Genomic DNA, 23,866 nt, shown 5'->3' with positions numbered 1-23,866 from the left:
TCGTGGGGACCTGCTAGCCAACGGGCTAGTGATCGCGAAGGAGCCTCGAGCGGTCGCACTTGAAGCTGGCCCACGGGTGGAGTGGAGATCAACAATCTTCGGTGCAGGAGGTGCTCAAGGCTGGGGCTACTCGGAGCCCAAAGCACAACTTCGAGGAGGTCCAGGAAGATAGTGTTGCTGCAAAAGTTCACGGTGTCCAGGGGTCACGGTTCCACGTCACCCACGATAGCCACGGGTCTCAGCTTTGCTGTGGACTCAGGGTAGCCTCGGGGAAGTCTGGAAATCCACCTCTGGTGATGCAAAGACTTCGGCGTCCGGGGGAGCTTCAGCGATGCAGACCGGTCAGTTGCTTCTTTGGTGCCTGCCAAGCAGGAGAGGCACTCCTTGACCCCAAGGGAGATTTCTTCCGTCTACTAGTCGTGATAGAAAGTCGAAGGTCTAGGATATATGATACAGAGTTTCGTCCAGGGTAATCTAAAGTCGCAATGACTGGGTTCCCATACTTATACCAAGTTTGGGGGTTGGACATACTCTAGGGACCCACCTATGGGAGGGTTTGGAAAGAGGGGTGGTTACACCCATTTCCTTTGTCCAGTTTCACGCCAGAGCAGGGGCAGGTAGCCCCTGCAACCGGTTTGAACTGGACTATGCACAGGGACACCAAATGTGCCCCCAGTGCAGGACTTCAAAGCACCAGAGAGTGCTCCCGCCCAGCCCCAATATACATCTGCCTGTCTGGGGAGGTGGTTACACCTCCCTTCAACAGGAAACCTATTGTCCAGGCCTCCCTTGCCGGAGTTTCGGTCAGCAGGCAGAGGCATCTATTTTGTGATGCCAGGGCTCAGGTAAGTCCTACAGGGTTAGACCAGTGTGTGCATGTCTCTCCCTCTAGAAGGGTGGAATGCTACCCCCGCCGCCAGAACTGGCGGGGGGGGGGGGGGGGTAGTATTCCAAAGAGTTTGACACCAAACAGGACATGTTTTGATGCAGCCATTCCAAAGTTCGCATTTACCGCAAGATTATAATGCACTTAAGAGTATATGGTATGGCTGTATCACAGATCAGCCATAAGGAAGTATTTCCGAAAGCTGCAGAGGGGCTCAGCTCATGCTTGGGCACTCTCTCACACAAAACAAAGCACTCTGCCTTAAGGATTGTCAAGGCCTGCCATAGGAGGGACTTATAGGTTTATATGTGTCTGTATATATAGGTGGATATATTTAGCTTATACCACTGTAAGGGGTGCAAGCACACCCTTACTCAGGCTGCAGTAGCAGACCTGTGGTGCCATTTTGGAGTGCGTCCCAGGGGTGGCATAATACATGCTTCAGCCCCTGGTAGGCCTCTGAGGTACCTATGCCCTAGGTACATAGTATACCATTTACTAGGGGCTTATAAGGCACTCCAGAATCCAATTAGATATGTACCTAATGTACATGCAAAAAATGTTAGAGAGGAAGCAGCTAGGCTTTGGTCCTGATTAGCAGGGCCACAGCCAGACTAAGATCGAAAAACAGTGAAACACCAACAAAAAGTGGTGGTACCCATGTGAAGCAGATCCTACTCTCCTACAAGATGTACTATGAATTACTTTATTATTGTTCTCTTGTATAGTGGTCTATGATTCAAGCTGTATTATACTTGATGAGCATTTACCATATTTTAGATAAAAGCCTATTGATAAGTACTCAGTTTGTCATTTTTAATGATAATTTAGTTATGATGAATTATTTCTTTATTTAGGTCCTCATAAGTTAGGATTCTGTCAAATCTTTTGCCAATCCCTATAAACATATAAAGATCCATCGGAAAATGAGGACCATATAATTAAAATGATAATTGGTAGCTTGGTTTGAACTCATGTAGCGTGAAGCGTTTGTAAGGTATTAAAACTGGGTCCAAGTGGTAAAATTGGCAAAATAACACTTCCGCTGGATCAGTTTTTGGTAGCAGAGTTTGATGGATATTTTGATTAAATTGGCAATTGATTAGGACAGAATTAATAATTTTGATTATTAATATTTTGTATTTGTTTTATGTTGTGGTCCGTCGTTGACTTAAGAGAGACGGGTACGAAGTGGCCCAAGATCCCGGGATGATATTAGTCGAATGGGCAGGTTTAGTGTGGCATACACGGAGTAGTATTGCGTTGTCTGCTGATGCAGTAGTAAGCAACAGTTGGGTTGTTAATATTGCATAGGGAACTTTGAAGTTAGTATAGTGGAGATTTATTTGGGTATCTTTAGAAAGCACAGCTGAAGAAGTCCTGAGAAATTTCACTTGATCGAGGGTAGAATAACGCTGGTCGATATTCGGCTGGTAGCGAAAGAATTCTTGGAGTGATTGAATCTATTTTTCTCTTAGTGGAGCAGATAAGCAGGTTTGTTTATATGTTGGTTCTAATGTTCGGCGTTGGGCGAGGATAATGTGATAGTATGAATATCTACCACTGACTGCATACTGCTGTGCTTGTGAGTATTGTGCGTCAGTCTGGAAACTAGCTATATTTTAAATTATTGTATGTGAAGCATTCACCAGAGCTGTATAGGTTTAGTTCTTACTAAGGTCCAACAATGGATAAACATAATGGTCAGACGTGCAGGAGACCAAAAGAGGGGTGCAGATGTTGGAGTTTGGTAGTGCATCCCTTAGTGCCCAATTTTTCAATCCAAGCTTTATAATAGTCGGCAATAGGGACAAGTAGGAAATAGAAATTGCTCAAAGGAACTTTAAAAAAATGCAAAAATATCACTTTCAGAACGGAAAACACTAAACAGAGTACAGGTATTTCCTGTATTTATTTTGATCAGCTGATCTACTTCTAAAATTATGTTTAAACCCAAATAAAGACCAATGTGCAAACATATGCAGATACTTACGGATTTTCTTTCGGCCCAGATAACTGCCCCAACTCCAGTTTTGTGATCTTCTAAAACATACAAAAATACAATTTTCTTTAGGATATAGATGATTAACCTTTGTTAATAATTTTAATAATGTAAATATAGCCCAGTCACGATAGTGTGTTCAGAATGGACTAGTGAATGTTTTTTGTCAAAGTACAGGTATTCAAGTTGGAAAATCATCTACATCTTTTGTAAAGTGCTCACCGCATTTGAAAGGAAGTGACACAGACCAGATAAAGAAATAAATGGAAATATTAAAACTTGCCACCCAGCTCCGATTTTGAACACGATTATTACCAAAATTAATCATCGCCTACATTCTAATTGGTATGGTATTAGGACGAAACTGACTTTATCTGCAAACATTAGCAGAGCGTGGATATTCAAGAAATCTCCAGTTACATAAATCACGACGTAAACCCCATGCAATGGAAAAGCAGCAGAGGTAGACAATGTTGCCATTGCTGCGTTGTGATTGGCCTCTGTACATTTGACAGGTTAATTGTCTCTCTAGGTAAATGAAAGGTAGTCCAGCACCAAACTACCCCAGACATGATAAAATACATTTGATCTGTAATTTTTTCCCCAACTTTATTTTTCATTTTTTAAAGCAATAAACAGGTAAAGAGCATTCAAAAATACAAGCAGTTGGGGATTCTTGTCCTAGGCCAAGTATGACCTACAGAGTCTGCATTATACATGAGCACAACTATGCAGTTCAGATATCACAACAGGTGTTACATATATGCTGCTGTCAGTGTGTGGGGGGGTTCAAGGTGATTCAGGTCTATACAGAGTGCTGTTAACCCTTCCTGCCTTATCTGTCCGTCATCATCTCTGTCTAGGATTAGTAAGTAGGAGCGCAGTGGTTGCCATATGTCTCGGGTTCTTTTACTTCTCCAGTGTATAGCTAGTTCTCTTTTCGCCAATAGGACTGCAAAAGCCACGTAAGTATGTGCAGGTTTGGGGACTCCGTGAATGTACCCTAGGAGTGTTGGCAGCAGGAGAGGTCAATACGGAATTGCACCATATGAGATATGGTCATAAATATGTCACACCAGTATGAAGCCACTTTGTAGCATGTCCTGGTCATTTGGGCAAAATCTGTCTTGAGTATCTGTCATTTGACACAGTGTCCTGGGCGATTTGACCGGTGTGACATACGCCCGCCAAAGGAATTTAAAATGAACTAGATTGTATCGTGATTTGGGGATATCAGTTTCGTTTGTGTGAAGCAACTGAACGTCTGATCTGTTAAGGTATACCCTAGGTCCAGTTTCCATGCAGCGCGTACTCTAGCGTTGTGTGTAGGGGTTAGTTTGGAAATGAGGTGGTCCCCACTTGTGTCGGTGATAAGCACTGTAAGTGGTGGGAAAGCCTCTGGCTCTAATGGATAAGTGAGCACCTGAGCTTTGATCGCACCTTGCAGCCGTCGCAGGACCAAGTGGTCTATTAGGGGGTCAGATTGAAAGTGTGTCTCTTTAATACGTGAAAAGATATGCCCATTAGAGAAGAGATCCCCAAATGTTTTTAATGAATATCTTCCTAGAGTTCGTTGGATTAACGCTTCCTGGGTGATGGGTATACAGGGGTTGGCCGTTAGGGGAATCACCGGGGAGTATAGCAAGTGTCTGCCCAGTTGATGCAACAGTCTCGTCCATGCCCAGCTAGTAGTAGATACAGTTTGTATGTCTTGTGGGTCGCGTGGCAGGCCTGCTGGTAGTATAGCAGCCAGCGCCACAGTGGAAGCCAGATCCCCCTCAGCTTGGCATATGGTAAGCAATATGGTAAGCGTATGTCTGGATGGTACTAGTGTCTCACTAAGTTACATTGAGCCACCAGATAGTATATATGCAAATTAGGGACCCTGAATCCTCCTCGCTCGTATGGAAGAGTCAGCGTGGTTCACCCTATATGTGGTTGTTTGCCCCCCCCCCCACTCACCTAGTGAGAGTGGAGCAGAGCGTGTTGAAGAACGTGTTTTTTAAAGGTATAAGGATGTACTGAAAGAGGTATAGAAACTGGGGTAAAACTACCATTTTGATTACAGCGATTTGACCCGCCATTGAGATAGGTAGTCTGATCCAGCACTCCACCCGTTCCATCAGCTTATCCATTGTCTGGCCGTAGTTAAGTCTCAGTATTTGCTCTTTTTCCATGTGTATGTGTATTCCCAAGTATTTCGTGGAGGTGTCACTCCAGACTAGTGGTAATTCACTTTCTACAAGTTTCGTTGCGCCTGTCAGGAGGAATAGTTCGGATTTGCCCCAGTTAACATGCAGGTTTGATAAGGTTCCATAACGCGTTCAAAGGATTGGTGCCAGATTATAATTTGGGTGTCTTATGTAAAGTAGAATGTCGTCAGTGTATGCCATAACTAATAGCAGCTCAGATTTGTACTGCAATCCTCAATGTATGTGTTTTGTTTGTAGTTGTTGCATTAGTGGGTCTAGTGCTATGATGAATAACAACGGTGACAATGTGCACCCTTGCCTGGTCCCTCGCGCTAAAAGGAATGTTTATGTGATCGTCCCATTTAGCTGGATTCGTGCCATGGGTCGTGTGTATGATAATCGGATAAGGGAGGCGAATCTGAGGGAGACCCCCAGTTTTTGTAATTGGGCATGGAGGCAGTCCCACTCCAGCTAATCAAATCCCTTTTCGGCATCTAACAACTCTGCCGCCGCAGGCACAGAGGGATCGATTCTGTGTATAACCGCAAAGAGAGTCAGGGCAGTAGATCTATTTGGGATGAACCCAGACTGTGCAGGAAAGATTATTTGCTCCATAAGAAGCAGTAGACGAGTGGCAAGCATTTTCGCAAAAATGTTATTAGATAAATTCAGCAGCGATAAGGGCTGGTATGATCCGCATAGCGCTGGGTCTTTCCCGGGTTTATGGAGTACGATAATCACTGCTTCACAAAGGGTAGGTGGAAGTTCACTCACTTCCACTGCTTCCCTATACACCTCCAGTAGGTGGGGCGCCAGGATATTTTGTAGAAGGTGCCTGCATAACCATCTAGTCCCGGTGCTTGGGAGCCATCCATGGAGTCGATGGCCTGTTGAATCTCTTCTACTGTGAAGGGTTCGGCTAAAACTTGTTGCCGTGCCTTGGGAAGCCACACCATTGCAATCTCTTCCAAGTATTGCACGCGGGATTGAGCATCCAGGGATACTCCAGTGGTGTACAAATCAGTATAGTACGCATGTATGGCAGTCTGAATACTGGTGGTGCCAGTGGTGAGTGTACCGTCTTGCCGTTTGATAGTTGGGATGCATGATTGGCCCCGAGAGGGCCGCAATAGGTTGGCTAGCATTCTCCCGGGTCTTTACCCTTCCCCATATCGCCTAGCTGCGGCATATTTTCCTAGGTTGTGAGTTTCCCTCTCAGCAGCCTCTCGGAATTCATCAAGCAAATGTGCATGCTTTTGGAGATAGTTTGGGGCATGACAATTGTGCTGCTCGCATTCTAGCTCCACCAATTAGTCTTCTGGGCAAGAGTGTTGCGAAGGGATAGCAGTATGCCTGCTCGTTTGGATATGCATACCCCTCTAGCATATGCCCTAAAGGCTTCCCACAGTGTCGACCATGTGCCTACCGATCCCTTGTTGATTTAAAATTCCACTTTAGCGGCACATAGTTCCGAATGAAACACCTCGTCGTGTAGAGCCGTATTTGGGAATCTCCATGGTCTCTCAAACCCCACACGCCATCGGAACTCGTAGTTTAAATATTACAGGGGAGTGGTCCGATAATGTGCGTGGAAGGTGTAGAATAGAGGTTAACCATGTGTGGAGAGCAGGGGTTAGTAACCAATAATCAAGTCGAGTGCATGTATTATGATATGATGAGTGGTGTGTGTATGCAGTTTGTGAGGGGTTGCGCTGACACCAGGCATCTGTTAATGCAAGTGTGTCACATAGCGCTTGTAGTGCTCTCCTCGAACGAGGTTTTGTGGATAGGGTGTGATCGGTACTGTCCAAGTCCGGTTTCAATAGTATGTTGAGGTCACCCCCCCATGCAGATGTAATCTGTTTCCAATTTTTCTACGGAAGCCGGTTAGTGGGTATAGAATTCTGGGCTATCTGTATTAGGGAAGTATATGTTAACCAATGTGACACAGTATCCTTTCAGATGCCCTGTTACTATTAGAAACCGCCCGTCAGCGTTGAGTGGATATCTAGCTGTTGAAAAGGTATACGTTTGTGTATCAATATGGAAACCCCTCTGGCATAGGAGGTATAGTTGGAGAAAAAAAACGTTGTTGGACCCATGCCATAGAAAAGCATGGGATGTCATGGGTGGTAAGTGTGTTTCTTGTAAGATGGCTATATCTACTTGATGGCGTTGTAGGTAGCGCAGAACCTGTTTGCCTTTGCGTTGGTTATTTAGTCCCCTCATGTTCCAAGTCGCTAGCGTGATATATGCAAACAGGTTCATGTTCGTGTCTCTCGTCAGATTGTAATGAACATAAAAATGGAGACGTCAGTGGCCTAGGACACTGCTCCAGTAGTTGTGATAGGAGTGCAAATAGTACCAACGTGGACAACTTCTCATTCCCTCCTCCCATCCTCAGATTCCTTTTTTCGAGGACATCCCCCAAAAGATTAACAGTAGAAACATTTTAATCCCAACAAATTTAGTTAATTGAACTTTGTGAGTGATTGCATATGGGGCGGCAACACCTTGCTTGGATCCCCAGACTGTGCAGGATGGTAGTCTATAGAAAGGTGACTTAGGCCGCCGCTTCTTGAGTCCATGTATACATTGTATAGTGTTACCACATGGTCCATGCTGTTCTTCGGCGCACCGGGTGCTGTCTAGAAGGCATGTTCTCCTGGGTAGACCTTGATTTTAGGGTGCCAATTCGAGGTTCAGGTTGGTCTCGGCTTCAGTGTCCGGTAGCAAACTCCCAGCTCGGTCCTGGTCCTGTGGGGGATGTTCCGCAGTATTTCTCCGGCGAAATTCTTGCACCGTGGTGTGATTTTCGAAGATGCGTGGCTTTCCATTCACATCAACCTGGAGTCTCGCCGGGTAAATCATTCCATATCGCAGGCCTAGATTCCAAAGTGTAGCCTTAACTCCTATATACTTCCGTCTTGCCTCCTGCAACATTGCTGTGAAGTCACGAAATATAGTTAGTGTGGAGCCTTACGAATGTGTCGGTCCCTTATCACGTGCCAGGCGCAGGACAGTGTCCTGGTCTCTAAAGTTCAGTAGACGGGCAATGAGCGGCCTCGGCGGGCAGGAAGGGTTGAGCCGCGCCCCTAGGAAGCAATGGGCCCTCTCCACCATGAACATAGAAGTAAAGGGGTCCCTACCAAATAGGTCCACCAGCAGCCGACCGGTGTTTGTGGCCTCTGCAAGGCCTAGGATGCGTATATTGTTTCTCCTGCCACTCGCTTCTAGATCCTCATTCTTTAAGGCCATTGTCTTCATAACTTTCTGTAGGTGCTCCATTTTCTTGGCAGCCTGTGACACCCTGTCCTCCAGGTCCGATATTCTGCCCTCCTCAGCGTCTAGCCTATGCTCATGGCGGTCTATTCGCTCACCCATTGCATCCAGTCTCCTGAACTGGACATCGAAGCGACCCTCGATCGTCCGAAATCCAGACCGCAACTCAACCATGAGGGCGTCTAGTCCAGCTTGCCATGACACGGGGTTTCTGGCTCCCCCCTCACTCCGCCATTGTGGACTCCTGCGTAGTACCAGAGGCTATGGTTTTATCAAAAGTGAGACGATGCTGTTTGGGGTCTCCGCATACCATAGTCCAGACCCTGCGGGCCTGCGGTGGCAGGAAAGAGGAGGGGGAAGAGTGTAGAGGGATGCCCTTTAATAGATTAGCCATAGTACAGGTCAGTGGTTGTTGTAGTCACTGCTTCTTTAATGTCCTAGCTGCTTCACAGGGGATTGTCCCAGTAAATGTTTTCTGCATCAGCAGTTCTCACTTTATCTTTGGCCAGTATAGTAGGGGGAAGTGGATGGGGAGCAAGTCTGCGGTCCTGAGCCCGCACCTGCCACCAGCTAGGCCTTCAATCAATCTGGGGTTAGCCGCTGGCTTTGCGCTCTGTTGGCTAGTTCACTGATGCACGGGTCCCCTCTTGGGCCCACTCTTGACGTGAATGAGCAGGGGAGAGTAGAGACAGCCCAAGTGCACACCGGCACGCCACACAGCCAGGGGATACGGCACGGCCGATGCGCGGTTTCTGCGTCAGCGCTGCCGGCGAGCCCTTGCTGTTCCCTCCATATCCGCCGGTCTCCGGCAGGGACAGCCCGACCATGCCTTCGGTCCGCGGCTGAGCAATTTAAGGACACCTCAAACAGTCCCTCCTATCCGATATGGCCTCAGTGCAGGCCGGTCCCGTTTATCTTCTCCCCCGGCAAGTCGGTTCCTCTGTGCGCCTCAGTAGGGTCGGGGGCCCACAAGACTCCTTGCTGCACTAGGCCGCAGGCCAGCTCTCAGTCTCAGCGGGCTCGTCGTAGGGTGTAGGCAGCCCGGCACCGCTTCCTCTTCAGCCCACGATTGCAGGGAGTAGCCAGCGTTAATTACTCTGCACAGTCTTGTGAGGATGTTCATTTAAAACTCAGGAGGGGTCAGGATTGCTGGGGATGTCGGCAGAGCTGCAAGCCTACGTGGCCATCTTGGTCGGCAGCTTGGCTAAGCCCCCTTTGTTCTGTAATTAACAAAAAAATGGGTTTGAAGTGCAAACTGCCGCATCTAATATCGCAGGATAGTGAGCTGTTAAATTGGCAGTGGTTTAGGTGGACACAAAGATGCTCATTTCAGTGACAAAGTCCTTTGAAGGTATTGTGCATGATGTGCTGTGCCACGTTTTTAGTATTGTGGAAACAAAAACATATGGAATATATTAATTCTTTTGCATCTCAATAGTTGGACATTGTGAGAAATCAGGACCTGTTTGCACTGTCACCCCACTTTTGTTTAAATTTCTTTATTGATTTAAGAGAAACTGGAACACTAACGAGCCAGTGTGCTCCACAGTCATCGGGATGCAACCCGGAATGCGTAGTGCTAAGTTTGGCTGTCATAAACAATATGAACGAAAAAAAGAGAAACAGCTACCCACCCACCTACTTCTCCCTGAAAATAAATACTCCTATATATGAAGGGAACGGACAATAATCTGGAAAGGGACCTTCTAAGGCCTACTATGCGGTGGACATACTAGAGCCTGTCTGCGTAGGGGGGGGTCTGCTAGTCTCAAGAGGCTTAGGTATTTGGGGCAGGTAAGCTCCGTGAATTCCGAAGTCAATAGCGTGAGAAAGGGTGCCCATAAATCATGGAAGGAAGCCCCCGGTTGGCCAAGGAGAGGGAAATCTTTTCCACCCGCAGGTACCCCAATGTGTCAGGACATTCTGGACCGCCGCCGCCAAAGCTATCTGTCGACCCCTCTTGGATGTAAGAGGGAAAGTAAGAGCGTAAGGGAGGCCCAAAAGATCATAGGCTGGGAATCTAGGAATCTGAGTGTCGAAGTGGGAATTTATGTCGTCTAGTACCTACTGCCAGTAGGTTTGGAGAGGACATCCCACAGCAAGTGAGTAAGGGTACCCAGCGCGCAACAGTCTTGCCAGCAGTGGGGACTACGTGAGGGATTGCCACTGTGAAGACGCACTGGAGTTAAATACCAATAGGTGGCCACTTTAGTGGCAGTCTCTATAGAGGACACGTTACAGGCAGTGAGTCAGGCTCTGTGATAAATATCCCTCTATTCTTTTTGGGTTAGTGCCCTACCCAACTCCCCCTCCCAGCGGAGTTGTCCGTGGGACTTCCCATCGTCTGAAGTGCGTCGGGTGAATTTATAGAAGTCCAAAGTCAGTCTTGCATCGTTATGTCTTGTCAGTAACCACTTCTCGAAGGGAATAAGAAGCCTCTCTGTGAACTTTCGCACCCCATTTTGGAGAACCCAATGTCGGACTTGTAAGTATCGCTACCATTCTGTCTCAGGGATGCCATGGTCAGTACAGAAGGTAGCGAAAGGACGCGGCCCGAGAGATCAAAGAAGTGGCCTATGGAGCGGCATCCTTCCACCATCCAATGATGGAAGTCCCTTGGGTCAAGTCCCGGGGTAAAGTCAGGGTTCTGTACTATAGGCATAATTGGGGATGGGAACGTAGTGAGCCCCCCGGATGTTGCCGTTTTGTCCCATGCCAATAATGTGAGACGGGTCACCTCTGAAAGGTATAGATTGTGAGGTCACCCTGCGAGTGAGAGAAAAGGTACCCCCCCATAAAGGCTGGCCTGCCAGGGACCTGTCCATAAACAGACAATGTTTTTCGGATTCAGGACGGGACCACTCCACTAGCACCCTCATCTGGGCCGCTCGCCAGGAAGCTAAAAGGTCAGGAATACCTAGTCCCCCCCTCCACTGGGCCCTCTGGTCTCTCCAAATAAAGCGCTCCATATCACGTTGCAATGCGTGCACGACCCCCATTGTTGGTGTCAAGGGAAGGGTGTGAAACAGGTAGAGAATCTGGGGCAGTATTACCATTTTCACCACGGCAATGCGGCCTAACCATGAGAGAGAGAGTGAGGCCTCCAGTTTCGGAGGGAGTTGCGGATTTGTTTCAGGATCGCTGTATAATTTGTTGCTCTGGTGGCTGCGATAGTAGCGGAGACTTGCAAACCCAAGTAGGGAATGAAGTCACTGGCCCATTGGATCGGATATGTGCACTGCAAGAGCTCCAGAGTGTCGGGTTTCAGAGATAAAGCGAGGGCTTGTGACTTATGCACATTAATTTTGAAACCCGAGGCGAGTGCGAACCGATCCAATTCATCCAGAAAGGCTGGGAGGGAATCTCTGGGGTACTCCAGCGTCGCCACCACATCGTCTGCGTATAAACAGAGCTTGTGTTCCGAGCTTCTGAAGCGCGCTCCTTTAATTTCAGGGTCATCCTGGATTCGTTGGGCCAACAGCTCCATGTGGAGAGCGAACAGGAGCGGGGTCAGCGGACTCCCCTGCCTGGTCCCTCTACAAATAGGAAAGGCCAAAGAGGCCACCCTGTTTACCCGGACTGTAGCTGTAGGAGATGCGTAGCTCCCAAAAATCCAATCTATAAAGTGGTTCGGTAGTCCGAAGTGGACCAGTGTAGCCCGCAGGTACGGCCAATGAACCCTATAGAACGTCTTTTCCGCGTCGACAGAGAGGATCAGACGTTCTGCTGGGAAGCATTCGGAGCGATCTATTAGATGGAGGAGCCTTTTGGTATTATCGGAGCACTGTTGTCTGGGGACGAACCCGGACTGATTGGGGTCAATCAGCCCGGGCAAGTGCCGAGAGAGGCTAGCGGCCAGATTACCCGTGAAGATCTTCAAGTCCACACTGAGGAGGGATATGGGGCGGTAAGAACCACAAAGGTGTTTGTCTTTGCCGGGTTTAGGGATTACCGTAATTAGAGCCTCCAGCATAGAGGGTGGGAGGGAGGAAGCTGGGGTAGATCCAAGCGAATTAAAAACACGCACCAGGAGTGGGGCTAGTAGCGCACAGAACTTATAAAAAATAGAGGAGAACCCATCAGGGCCTGGTGATTTATTAACTTTCAGGCGAGAGATTACCGAGATTACCTCCTCTAGCCGGATGGGGGCCTCCAATGCTGCCGCTTGGCTTGGTAATAGTTTAGCCTTGGCCACATCCCGTAGATAAGAAGTCGGCTCGTTCTCAGGTAGAGGCTGAGCCACATATAGAGTCTCATAGAACTGCCGAAAAGCCTCTACAACCTCGGGGTCTTCCCTACAGGTCCCCCTGTGAGTCCCGAATCTCAGTGACCTTAAAGGCTTGGCGTTGCATCCTGAGCCAATTGGCAAGGAGGCGCCCACAACGGTCTCCCCCCACATAAAAGGCATGTTTCAGACGTAGGGCTGCGTATTCAGGCCGATCAACATCTAACCCTGCCAGTTGTGCTCTAGCTGCTTTAAGGAGTTTCCAAACCCTGGGCGCCCCTGTCCTCTGATGTATGTGCTCTAATCCGGCCACTTCCCCAGTCAATTGCTCTCTTTTCTCTCACCTATCCTTATTGTCAGCTGCGGCTATGCCAATAAATTCCCCCCGTATCACTGATTTCATGGCCTCCGTAGGGATGGTGGGGGAGTCATTAAGGTCCAAATAGTCCATCATACAGCGTTGGATTTGTTGTACCACTGAGGGGCGTTGTAAAATGGTCTCGCGCAGACGCCATAAGCGGCAAGTAGGGTGTCGATAATGTAATGATAAGGATATTTTTTATCGCCGAGTGGTCGGATAAAGGGCAGGGAAGGATATCCATGTCCAGTGTCTGCCACGTCAGGGAGTCAGAGGTGAGGACATAATCAATTCTGGTGTAGGTCTTGTGTGGGTGTGAGTAGAAGGTATATGTCCGAGCAGTGGAAAGAGCCCCTGACTGTCTCCATCTTTGTCCTGAGCGGTCCATGTCCCTATCAAATGCTAAGTTAAAATCCCCCCAAAGGAGCAGTGTTCTATCCGGTAGGCCCGTGAGTTCGTATATGGTGTCCTTGATAAAGTCCTCTTGCCCACTATTAGGGACATACACCGAGGTGATTGGTAACGTGTGTGCCGCTAAAGTGAAAGTGTGCGCTAAGAGTCTCCCCCTGATCTCAGCTTGTTTACCGCCAACTTGGCCTGGGAATCGAGCGGAAACAAGGATTGCTACCCCTGCAGTCTTGGAAGTGGCAGAAGAAAACATCTGGTGAGGGAATATTCTAGACCTCAATCTGTGTGTCTTTGGACAGCAGGTGTGTTTCTTGAAGTAAACAGATATGGGGGTCCGAGTGTTCAAGATAGGACAGGATAGTTTAGTAGAGTTATTTAGTCCCTTAACATTAAGGGACACAATGTTAATTTTGGAAGACATGGGGAGAAGTCCCTATATGAGCCATGAATAGGTGCCCCAGGTCCAGCAAAGGGGAAAAAAGGAAAGGGAGTTGGAATAAAAAGTGGCATGCTGCCAGCAAAATGCGGAGGCGGAGGAGGCGGAGGAGGAGGAGGAGGACACCCCAAAACCCACAACAGAAACAAAGTAGAAAAACCATTTTCGTATGGAGTCTACGATTGTCTGGGCTTCCGCCCAGTAGTGAGGTGTGAGATGGATAGCAGGAACACCCACCACCCCCTCCCTGCACCAGGCCCGCCAATGGAAGCAGGTAGAGCCCAACCATATTGAAGGTCAGAGCACCTCAATCAGTACATATCAGTCCGCAACATTCAAGTCCTCTGACAGGAATTAAAGGATCGCCGAGCGTTCTTTGGCCATAGCGTCTGGATCCGGCCGCAGACTCCGCGGCGAACCCCCCACTCGCCGCCATTGTGTAGCATCTTCTCAGCGTTCAGAGGGGGCAGGTTTCTCAGGTGTAGCGTGGTCATGTTCTGGCAGTCGGAGAAGCTGCGTGGCCTCCTCAAATGAGCGAAGTTGACGTAGCTTGCCCTCCCACTTAAAGATGAGTCTAAACGGGTGCCCCCAGGACTATGCCACATCCTTGGAGCGTAGAAAGGCTGTGATGGGTCGGAAGTCGTGACGTTTCTGGAGAGTGCTAGGTTTTGAAAGAGAATGGGCTTGCAGGAACGGAATTCGATAGGATGTTTGGCCTGTGCCTCCTTTAGAATGTGCTCTTTAAGTTTGAAGTCATGGACGCATGTTAAAATGTCGGGCAGGGGAGACGCCGGTGACCTTCTAAGCTCCACACGGTGTGTCCAGTCGAGTCCGAGCTCCATGTCAGGGGGGCTACCCAGGATATGGTGGAACATGTCAGCGACGAAGGATTCAATGTCCTGCTCCTCCGCACCCTGGAGCCCAGCCCGGATCTGTATGCTGTTGCGGCGGGATCGATTCTCGAGGTCCTCCGCGTGCGCCTGGATATCTATGTGCTGGTCCTGGAGGCGCAGGATCTCTTGTTGGAGTTGGGACACCTCCTCGTCGCGGACAATCGTTTGGTTCTCCAGTTCATCCACTCGCTCCCCTACTGAATCAATGTCCTTTTGCATCTCCCGCAGCTCTGTGGTGAGGTCCCTCTTCATGTTATGGAATTCCTTTGTGAGGCTGGCAAAGAGGGAATCTAGGATCCTTCATATCTTCCGACCCCCGGCCGGCCGACGCGTCACTCTGCTGTGGCGCTGTCTCGGTGCCCCCGGCCCCAGCCTTGAGAAGCAGGTCCCTGACTGACCTGTCCTTTCGGGATTTGTTAGTGGCCATCTGGAATGATTTGCGGTTTCCAGCTAATGGGGAAGGGGGAGCTCTGTGCGTGTAGTGATCGCGCTGTCCAAATGAGGATTCTGCTGTCGCCGGCGTTCCTATGGTAGAGACAGCTTCGGAATGCGCTCATAAACTGCGGCCTGAGCTATTCACCAGTGAAGCATCGACGCCGTTCAGGTCTAGTCCGGCGCCGGCCGCTTACCACAGGTCTGGTTGTTCCTTGCTCTGTGCGTGGGAAGGCCTCTATCGGTGCCCCCCCCCCTTCGTCTCCACTTGTTGGCCGCTGAATCTGGAGCAAGTCGGCCTGTCCGAATGTGGCCTACCACTGCCGCAACACCCAGATGGGGAAGGGCGAGGCCCACCTGGTAGAAGACCGCGGGTCGAGGGACAGGCGTGTATGTGGGGCGCCTTGCCGTAGGTCTCACAGGCAGCTCTCGGGGTCAGAAGTGTGGGTAGAAGACCTCGGTGTGCACGATTACCCGGGAGGGGTGAGAGCACCGCAGGCCAGCATGTCCAGCAGCCGTCACTCTCCGTGGTAGGGCCCGTCTCGTGTTGGTGCAAGGCCCGGAACTACACTGCTGCTGTAACGCTAAATCAGGCACATATAGTCACTGGAATCACTGAAGGTTCCTTAGTCTTGAGGCCGTGTGTGTTGGGCGGACCACCCCCGGGGATCAGTTCTAGGCCTCTGCTCTTTTTCTATGCCAGGACACCAGGTAGGCCACAAGGCCCGCTCTACGCCAGCACCGGTCGTGAGGTAGGAAGCGATTCACTTACTGCTCTGGGGGGGTCAGCCACTGATGTCCGGGTCCTAGATGCTGCACCAACGCCAGTCTCAAGTCAGGGAGGCCCCTAATCGGTGATCACAGAGGAGCAAGCAGCTCCTCCAACCCACCGCTGCCGGTCACCAGGCCACGCCGCAGGCAGGCTCACCGCAGTAGACGGAGGGGTGCAGCTCCAGCGGTCTCCAGGCCGACGTCGTCAAACTGCCACAGGGCCGACGTCGCACCGCTACTCTTAGGCACTCCAGCGGGGAGCTCACCACGATCCTCCGTTCTCTGCTCCGGCGCAGCATACATCGGGAACCCAGCAGAAAATCTTGGACGCCGTGCGCCCACCCCTGCGAGCTCCCGCGGCGACCCACGAGGTGTTCTACGGGCGCGCCCGGACCGGCTCACTGCAGTCGTTAGGGCTAGGCAGCCACGGTCTCATCACTCCGGAGGCAGGATAGGGCGCCCAGGTATATGTGGGACCAAGACAGGGTCCAAATCTCCGTTTAGAGCAATGCTATAAGCCGCTATGCAAGCAGGGCCTGGGCCGTAGGATGGAGCAACGAGCAGGCACTTCATACAGGCCCGCCATCTTGGCCACGCCCCTGTCACCCCACTTTTGCCCCTATTTTGACCACTAGAAACTGGTTTTCTGGCTCTGGCTGTGTCCTGGGCTCTGCTTAGCAGACCCAGGGCCTGTGCACTTTGTAAAAAGTACATGGTAATTTGGTATAAATACAATTGGCAATGACATACCCCTGTAAGTTACTAGTATATAATAAGGCACGGGGGATTCAAACAACCTATAAGTTCCTAGTATATAAAATAGGGCAGGGAGGTTTAGAGGCCCAGTAGATATTCTGCACTGGAGTGCGCACTACTGTAGTGCCTGGTGGCACTGCCAAAGCCAGCCCTGCCTTGCAGGCTGCTTTTAAATTGAAATTATATGCAAATTCAACTTTGGATTTAAAGGTATTTCCAAAGTATTAATCTCCCTTATTTTTACATATAAGTCACCCCTAAGGTCTTCCCCTGGTGCCGCAGGGAAAGGGTGCCTTGTAACTATAGGCAGGGACATAATAAAATATATTTTATAAGCCCTGGTGAGGGAAAATCTGCCACTTTCGTTTTTCCCCATTGTAATGAATGGCTCCATAGGCTAACATGGTAATATTTTATTTAAATATAAATATCGGTAGGAGCCACATAGGATACATCCAACAACTTGCCATGGTTAGATTTATAACTATGAAAGAAAATACATTATTAAAGTTTCTTTTCTGTGAGCCAAAATCCAGCCTTTCAGCTGCTCTCTCCTGATTGGCGAGCTTCTGCCCAGGCTGGCCAGGCTGCTCTAATGAGGTGTGAAAAGCCCTGCTACACAGACAATGGATTTCCTGTGGGGTGAGAAGTACAATCTGCAGACCAGATGACAGGAAGGGGGCGAGGGGTGACCAAACAGGTCTTGAAAGGGAGAATGACACTTGAGGACAGCACAGACTAACCCCCACATCCTGCCGACCCCAGCCACACAGGAGCCCCTGTAATTTTATTAGGGAGAGGATTGGGAAGGGGAGTGTTTAGAAAAATTAGCCACACAAGTGGGATGGGTTAACCTGATCCAGCTCCTATGGAGAAACTTTCTCCAAGTTGGATTTTGAGAGAATGGTGCTTTCTGGGCCAAGAATATACCAGACCTGGGTGGCACACTGCATCCCATTGGTCAAGGGTGTCCCCCTGCTAGACACCAAGAAACTGTGAATAATTATGGCAGAGCTGGGGGGCGTGGCTAACCGAGCAGCGAGATGGCCGCTCTTTGAGTGAGCTCCGCCGGCTGCACATGAATTAATCCTTTAATATCCTACACAGCGCTACCGAGGGGCCCGGCTTCCGTGAGTAACTGATGCGGCAGTCCGGAGGCACGATAAACTGAATCCTTGCCGCTCGCGGGTGACTGCGCGCCGAGATCTGGTGGCCGCGGGTAACGCCGGCCCGCATACCAAAGCCCGCCTGCTGCTGAGGAGCCCGAGGCGGCTGTGACACCTGGCCGAGCCTCGGGGATTACTGGGCCTACGGAGATCGGCGGGGGTGAGACCACTCTGGCGCTCTTGGCGCGGGGCTGGAGGCTGCCGGCGGCCACTACGCGGAGACCATTGTGACCGGAGGCAGGGAGCGGAGCGGCCATTGGACGGAGGTAACAGCTCGGGGGAAGGTCGGGGCTTGGGCTGAAGCGAGACGCCGCCATTTTGCGGTGCGGCCGGGTCGATAGCGGAGAAGCTGCGGACCCGTGGCGCGCTGCAGCCCACACTGCGAGAGCACCCTGCTTGGCGTGCCCCTGAACCCCTGCAGATCGCCGTTTGGTGTACAGGTGTCGATCTTGCCCTGATACCAGGAGCTCCGCTCCCGGGCACAGCAACGTATTAGCAGCCTCAGCCTGATCCTGCCGGAGCCCTTCCCGTGCTTTGTCCTCCAGCCGGAGCTCGTGGGGGGAACTTGGTGGGGTCGTAGAGGGACACTGGGCTGCCCACCGTGGATTGGGGCTGCTGACCCCCAGTTCCCTCCTGCGACGACTCGCACTGCGCCTGTCGGCCCTAAAAGCCTACGCGGTGTGCCGGGGAGTGCTTCCCACCACAGCCTGCACCCCGTGCTCCACGCGTGTCGGAGATGGGGGGCACGAAGGATGCAAAGCAGCCCAAACTGACTTTTGACCATAAGCAGAAGGCCAAGCAACATACAGCGGCCACGGGAGCCGCGTCGTCTCCTCCCAAAAGCCCTGCAGCTGAGATTGACTTTGGCGCTTTATTGATGGAGGTTAGATCTAGCCTGAAGAGTATCGACGCAAAGTTGGATGCTATGGCCACACAGCTAGAGGCGGTCAAGTCCAAAGTGGACGTACACGAAACGAGGCTAGACTGCCTAGAAAACAGGCATACCGAATGTGCCGAGTTTCGGCAGCAGGCGAAAAATCACATCACCAATATTGAGCGCGAACTGGAGTCCATGCGGGCCAAGGCGGACGATCTAGAAGCGCGCTCCCGGAGGTCCAACGTCAGAATCACGGGCATTCCGGAGACGGACAACACCGGAAAGATGGAGGTCTTTGTGACTGATCTACTACACGAGCTGTTTGACCCGGACCTGTCCCAGGTATTCACGGTGGAGAGGGCGCACAGGACACTGGGCAAGAGACCGCCACCAGGCGCCACCCCACGCCCTATATTGGCCAAGCTGCTCAATTTTCAGGACAGGGACCGCATCCTGCAGATGGCCCGTGAAAAAGGCAAGATCATCCATAAAGGGAATCATATCTCATTTTACCCTGATTTCACCCCCCTCGTCCAGGCTGCCAGAAAGGAGTTCATACCTGCGAAGAAACTCTTGATGCAGGCCGGAGTCCAATACTCCTTGTTATACCCAGCCAAATTGAAAGTCTTCCATGAACAAACTGCCCACTTCTTCACCGACGCTAAGTCAGCCTTGAAGTTTGCTAAACACATCAGTGGCCCTGGCGCCAGACGCAAATCGCCGAGGTTGGAGGAGGAAGCGGCCCGCACAAGCGACAATGATTGAGGGACTGAGGGTAATGGGGTCTGTGTTGCCCCTTTCAACTAAAGCTGACATTTGCTGGCTTGTTTGGTTCCCTCGAGAGGTGAAATGGAGGGCACTACTGGAACTGCTGGAGCTGACCCATTCATGTTGGGAGGGTCTTGGTTGTTGACTGTGTCACAGGTCCGAGGCGTACTGGACGGCGAAAACTAAAGTACTGTTTGTTCCATGCTGCTGGACACCCCTCGGGTGTCGCGTATAAACTTCAGTGTGCAGCCACCCTGTATATTCAGGGGTGTCAGCTAGGAGCACCTCGCCCCATGGGGAATCTCCCGTTGTTTTTGTTCTGGGTTGACTCAAGTGCGATTCAGAGCACGTATGGGATTCTAGCGCAACCTGATTGGGGGGTTGGCGTGGGTGGGGGTTGGGGGGGGATGTTGAATGTTTGGTTACCGGTGCTGGTGGAGCGAGTTGCAATCTATCTTCTCATGACTGTGCTGCGCGGGGGTGTGCGGCGGCCTGGGCCTGTCGGTGTGGGGGGGGGGAGCGGGGTGGCGGCCTGGTCGCCCTGGATGTGCTATAGACATGGGGGGAGTTAAACTGTGGACTTGGAACATTCGTGGCCTTGGGGACTATAAAAAAGCCAGATTGATGCATAACATGTTGACCAGACACAATGTTGACATTTGCTTGCTGCAGGAATCTCACATCAACTCGACCCCATCGCCCAGGCTGAAACACCACAGGTGGTCGCATGTATATTCAGCTATCTACTCTAACTATGCCAGGGGGGTGGCTGTCCTCATACGGAAAGGGTTGGATTGGAGAGAGCATCATTGTGTACTGGATAAAGAGGGTCGTTATGTACTGGTGCATGGCTCATTGCAGGGTAGGCCGCTGGTTCTGGCCGCTATATATGGTCCAAATGTAGACGACCCTGATTTTTTTCGCAATGTTTGGGCGCAAATTGTGTTGCTCGATTGTACCTTGATAGTGGTGGGGGGGGATTTCAATGTAGTGCTGGACGATGATTGGGACAGAAGGGGTGCTAGTAGACCTACGCATGCGAAGGCGAGACAGGCGTTGCTAGATGTGATGGAGGAGGGGAGGCTGACTGATGTGTGGAGACTTCGTCACCCTGGGGAGAGAATGGGGACCTGTATTACGTGTCATCACGACGCTTGGTCCCGCCTAGACTTTTGGCTGCTGTCTCCTGAGGTGGCTACATGGGTGGGGGAGGTGGACATTCAGGCCAGGTCGCTCTCGGACCACGCCCCCAGCATGCTAGAGCTGCGGATACCCAACGTGGCCCCTAGGGCGTTTTCCTGGCGGCTGCCGCCCCACGCCCTTACGGATCAGGTGTTCACGGAAGAAATCAGAGATGACATTGTCAAGTACTTTGCCGAAAACGAGGGTTCGGCCTCCTTTGAGGCCGTGGTGTGGGACGCTTTTAAGGCGGTGATACGGGGCCAGTGCATAGCTCGGCAGGCAGGGGTGCTACATACCATACGTCGGACACTGGCTAAGCTAGAGCAAGAACTCAAGGAACTGGACTTGGCCTTCTGCCGAGACCCGACGTTGGCTATTGCAGGTAGTATTAAAGCAAAACTGTTGGCCTTCAACGAGGAGGCACAGAGGGAGGTGAAGTTCTTAGGGAAACAGGCCGAAGCCCGCAGATATGGGGAAGGTGATAGACCGAGCAGGACACTAGCTAGACTGATCGCTCCCCAGGCTCAGGCGCATTACATACACACTATCAGGAATAGTGAGGGGACACAGGTCACGGGCCAAGAGGCGGTGCTGAAGGCCTTTGCCGATTTTTATGCTTCCCTTTACACGTCCAAGCACTCTGCTGCTCCGCCTCCCCTGGACGGTTTTCTTGATTCTATCGCCCTTGTCTGGTTCAATGACAACCATAGACAATACATGGACCTGCCTGTCTCGGCCCAAGACATAGCTCAGGTTATCAAGAGCATGCCAGCTAATAAAGCTCCCGGCCCAGATGGCCTAACCACAATGTTTTACAAGACATACGCTGAAGAACTGGCCCCGAAACTGCACTCTGTATTCGTGGAGGCGCTAGAGCTGGGTGCCCTCCCAGACTCCATGCGCGAGGCACTCATTGTCACCCTATTAAAACCCGACAAAGACGAATTACACTTGGACTCCTATCGTCCCCTTTCTCTCATAAATGTGGACGCCAAAATTTTCGCCAAGGTCATTGCAGACAAATTGCAGCCGCTGTTGCCGATCATCGCTCTCCCGGACCAGTCCGGCTTCATTCCTGGCCGTGCCACCTCGCACAACCTCAGAACACTTTTCTCCATCCTACATTATCTCCACCCCTCTGTCCAGGCCGCAGTCGTGTTTTTGGACGCGACTAAGGCCTTCGATTCGTTGGAGTGGCCGTACCTGTTTCGTGTCTTGAGCAGGATGGGCTTCAGTCGTAACTTTATTACGCTCATCCAATTGCTATATGACAGACCTCGAGCTCGGGTGCGAGTAAATGGCCTGGTGTCCGAGCCCTTTCCCATCTCCAGGGGGACTAGACAGGGGTGCCCACTGTCGCCCCTCCTTTTTGCTATTGCGATGGAGCCACTGGCGGCCAGAATACGCCAACACCACACGGCGAGAGGGATAAGCTTCAGCTCTCGTAGTCTGCTGATCTCTCTTTATGCGGACAACGTCACTCTGTATGTCTCCAGCCCCGCAGAGAATTTGAATCCACTGCTCCGAGAATTTGTACGTTTCGAGGGTCTGGCGGGCGTGTCTATAAATTGGTCCAAGTCCGTTGCGTTCCCTCTAACCAGCGAGACAGCTCAACCTCCTTCGGACTACCCCCTACGTTGGGAGACCGACGCGGTCAAATACTTAGGTATTTGGATTAGTCGGGACACGCAGGAACTATGGTCGCTTAACTTCGGCAGAGCGGTCGACTGGCTGGAGCGGAGGGTGGAGGTCTGGAACAAACTTCCCCTGTCCCTGGTTGCGAGGGTTGCACTGGCTAAAATGGTAGTTCTCCCGAAATTCCTATATCTGTTCGTTAATCTTCCGTTGCCCATGACTGCATGCTTCCATGCACGAGTCCGCTCCTTACTTGTATCTCTGGTGTGGGCTGGGCGGCAGGCAAGGACCTCTTGGGCTTTGCTCACACTCCCGCTGCGGCAGGGGGGCCTCGGGGCGCCTGACCTCAAGCTCTACTCGCTGTGCGCTCAGGCTCAATTTTTGCACTTCTGGGTATTCCCCACCCCATACCAGCCGCATGTAGCGGTGGAATTGGCCGCGGTCGCCCCGCTGCCGCTTCGGGTGGCGTTGTATGGCAGGGTTTCCCGCCCCTCGAAGGAGGTGGACACCGTTGAAATGATCCGCTGGTCATGGAAGGAGTTGCGCCGGAGGGCGGGCCTTCCCTTGCTCTATGCGCCGGCCATTCCGCTGCGAAGCAACCCGATGCTGCCCTGCCTTTGCGCTAGGGGAGACACCATCACGCTCCAGGGGAGGCGGGTGGCCACTTTCGCAGACATCTACCCTGATGGGACGTTTGGAGCGTTGGGTGTCCGTGAGGACGGTCAGCCTACCTCGTTCTCGGACGCGCTTCTGTATCACTCCCTCCGGGAGTCCTGCAAGAAGATGTGGCCTCAATTCCCCGAGGCACCTCCACAACTGGATGCCCTGCAGAACTTGCTGTCACGACCCTCCCCCGCGAAACTGGTATCCAGACTGTACAACTGCATGCAGGAGCAGGCCCCGCTCACTGTGCCTGTGGCCAAGCTGGCTTGGACCGCAGACCTGGACGGTGCCCTGTCAGATGACGTGTGGGAATACTGCTGTAAGCAGCTCACGGCGCTGTCACCGAACTATAGGCTACGACTGGTCCACTTCAAATTCTTGCACCGGTACTATCGCACACCAGTGCTGCTACACCGCATGGGAATCCGCACTGACGCTTCATGCTGGAAGTGTGGCGGAGCTGACGCGTCCTTTCTCCATGTGGCGTGGAGCTGCCCAAAGCTAGATGAGTACTGGTCGAGCATTTTTGAGGCCATCAATCACATTTTACACAGGTCAGATGAACCCACTCCGCTTTTGGGGCTCCTGGGATACGTTAAAGACACCGAACCCGTTGACAGGAAACTGCACGCGATGCTGCTGCTTTACGCTAAACGCCAGGTGGCGATACACTGGGGCCGTGGAGCCTTGCCCACGTTCGCCGCATGGGTTCGAGACGTTACATATGGTCAGGCACAACTCACGAACTACTGGGAGACGATGCCCACCGCGTCTAGGCCCAATGACATCTGGGAACCATTCCTGCAGTGGACTAGAGAGCAGGCGGGTTCGGATGCCTCTGTGGACTCCCCTGGGACGGGTGTTTCGGATGACATGGGGTGAACCTTTGAGCCCTGTGTGCATTGTGTTGGGATGGATGGATACATGCTTTGTT

At 51.3% G+C, this 23,866-nt stretch overlaps 1 protein-coding gene across 2 annotated transcripts in view; it reads right to left on the bottom strand.

The window, feature by feature from the left end:
* The window catches only part of CDADC1 (cytidine and dCMP deaminase domain containing 1), a 468,682-nt gene that overhangs the window by 58,981 nt on the left and 385,835 nt on the right, over positions 1-23,866 (bottom strand). For both annotated transcript variants that reach the window (XM_085621895.1, XM_085621894.1), the window contains exon 5: positions 2,880-2,929. In XM_085621895.1, the coding sequence (XP_085478021.1) occupies positions 2,880-2,929 (50 nt within the window). The remainder of the gene's footprint in view (positions 1-2,879; positions 2,930-23,866) is intronic.

This window comes from Triturus cristatus, chromosome 8, assembly GCF_964204655.1.
Source record: "Triturus cristatus chromosome 8, aTriCri1.1, whole genome shotgun sequence".
Taxonomy (NCBI): Eukaryota; Metazoa; Chordata; class Amphibia; order Caudata; family Salamandridae; genus Triturus; species Triturus cristatus.
This window is presented reverse-complemented; position numbering and strand designations above follow the sequence as displayed.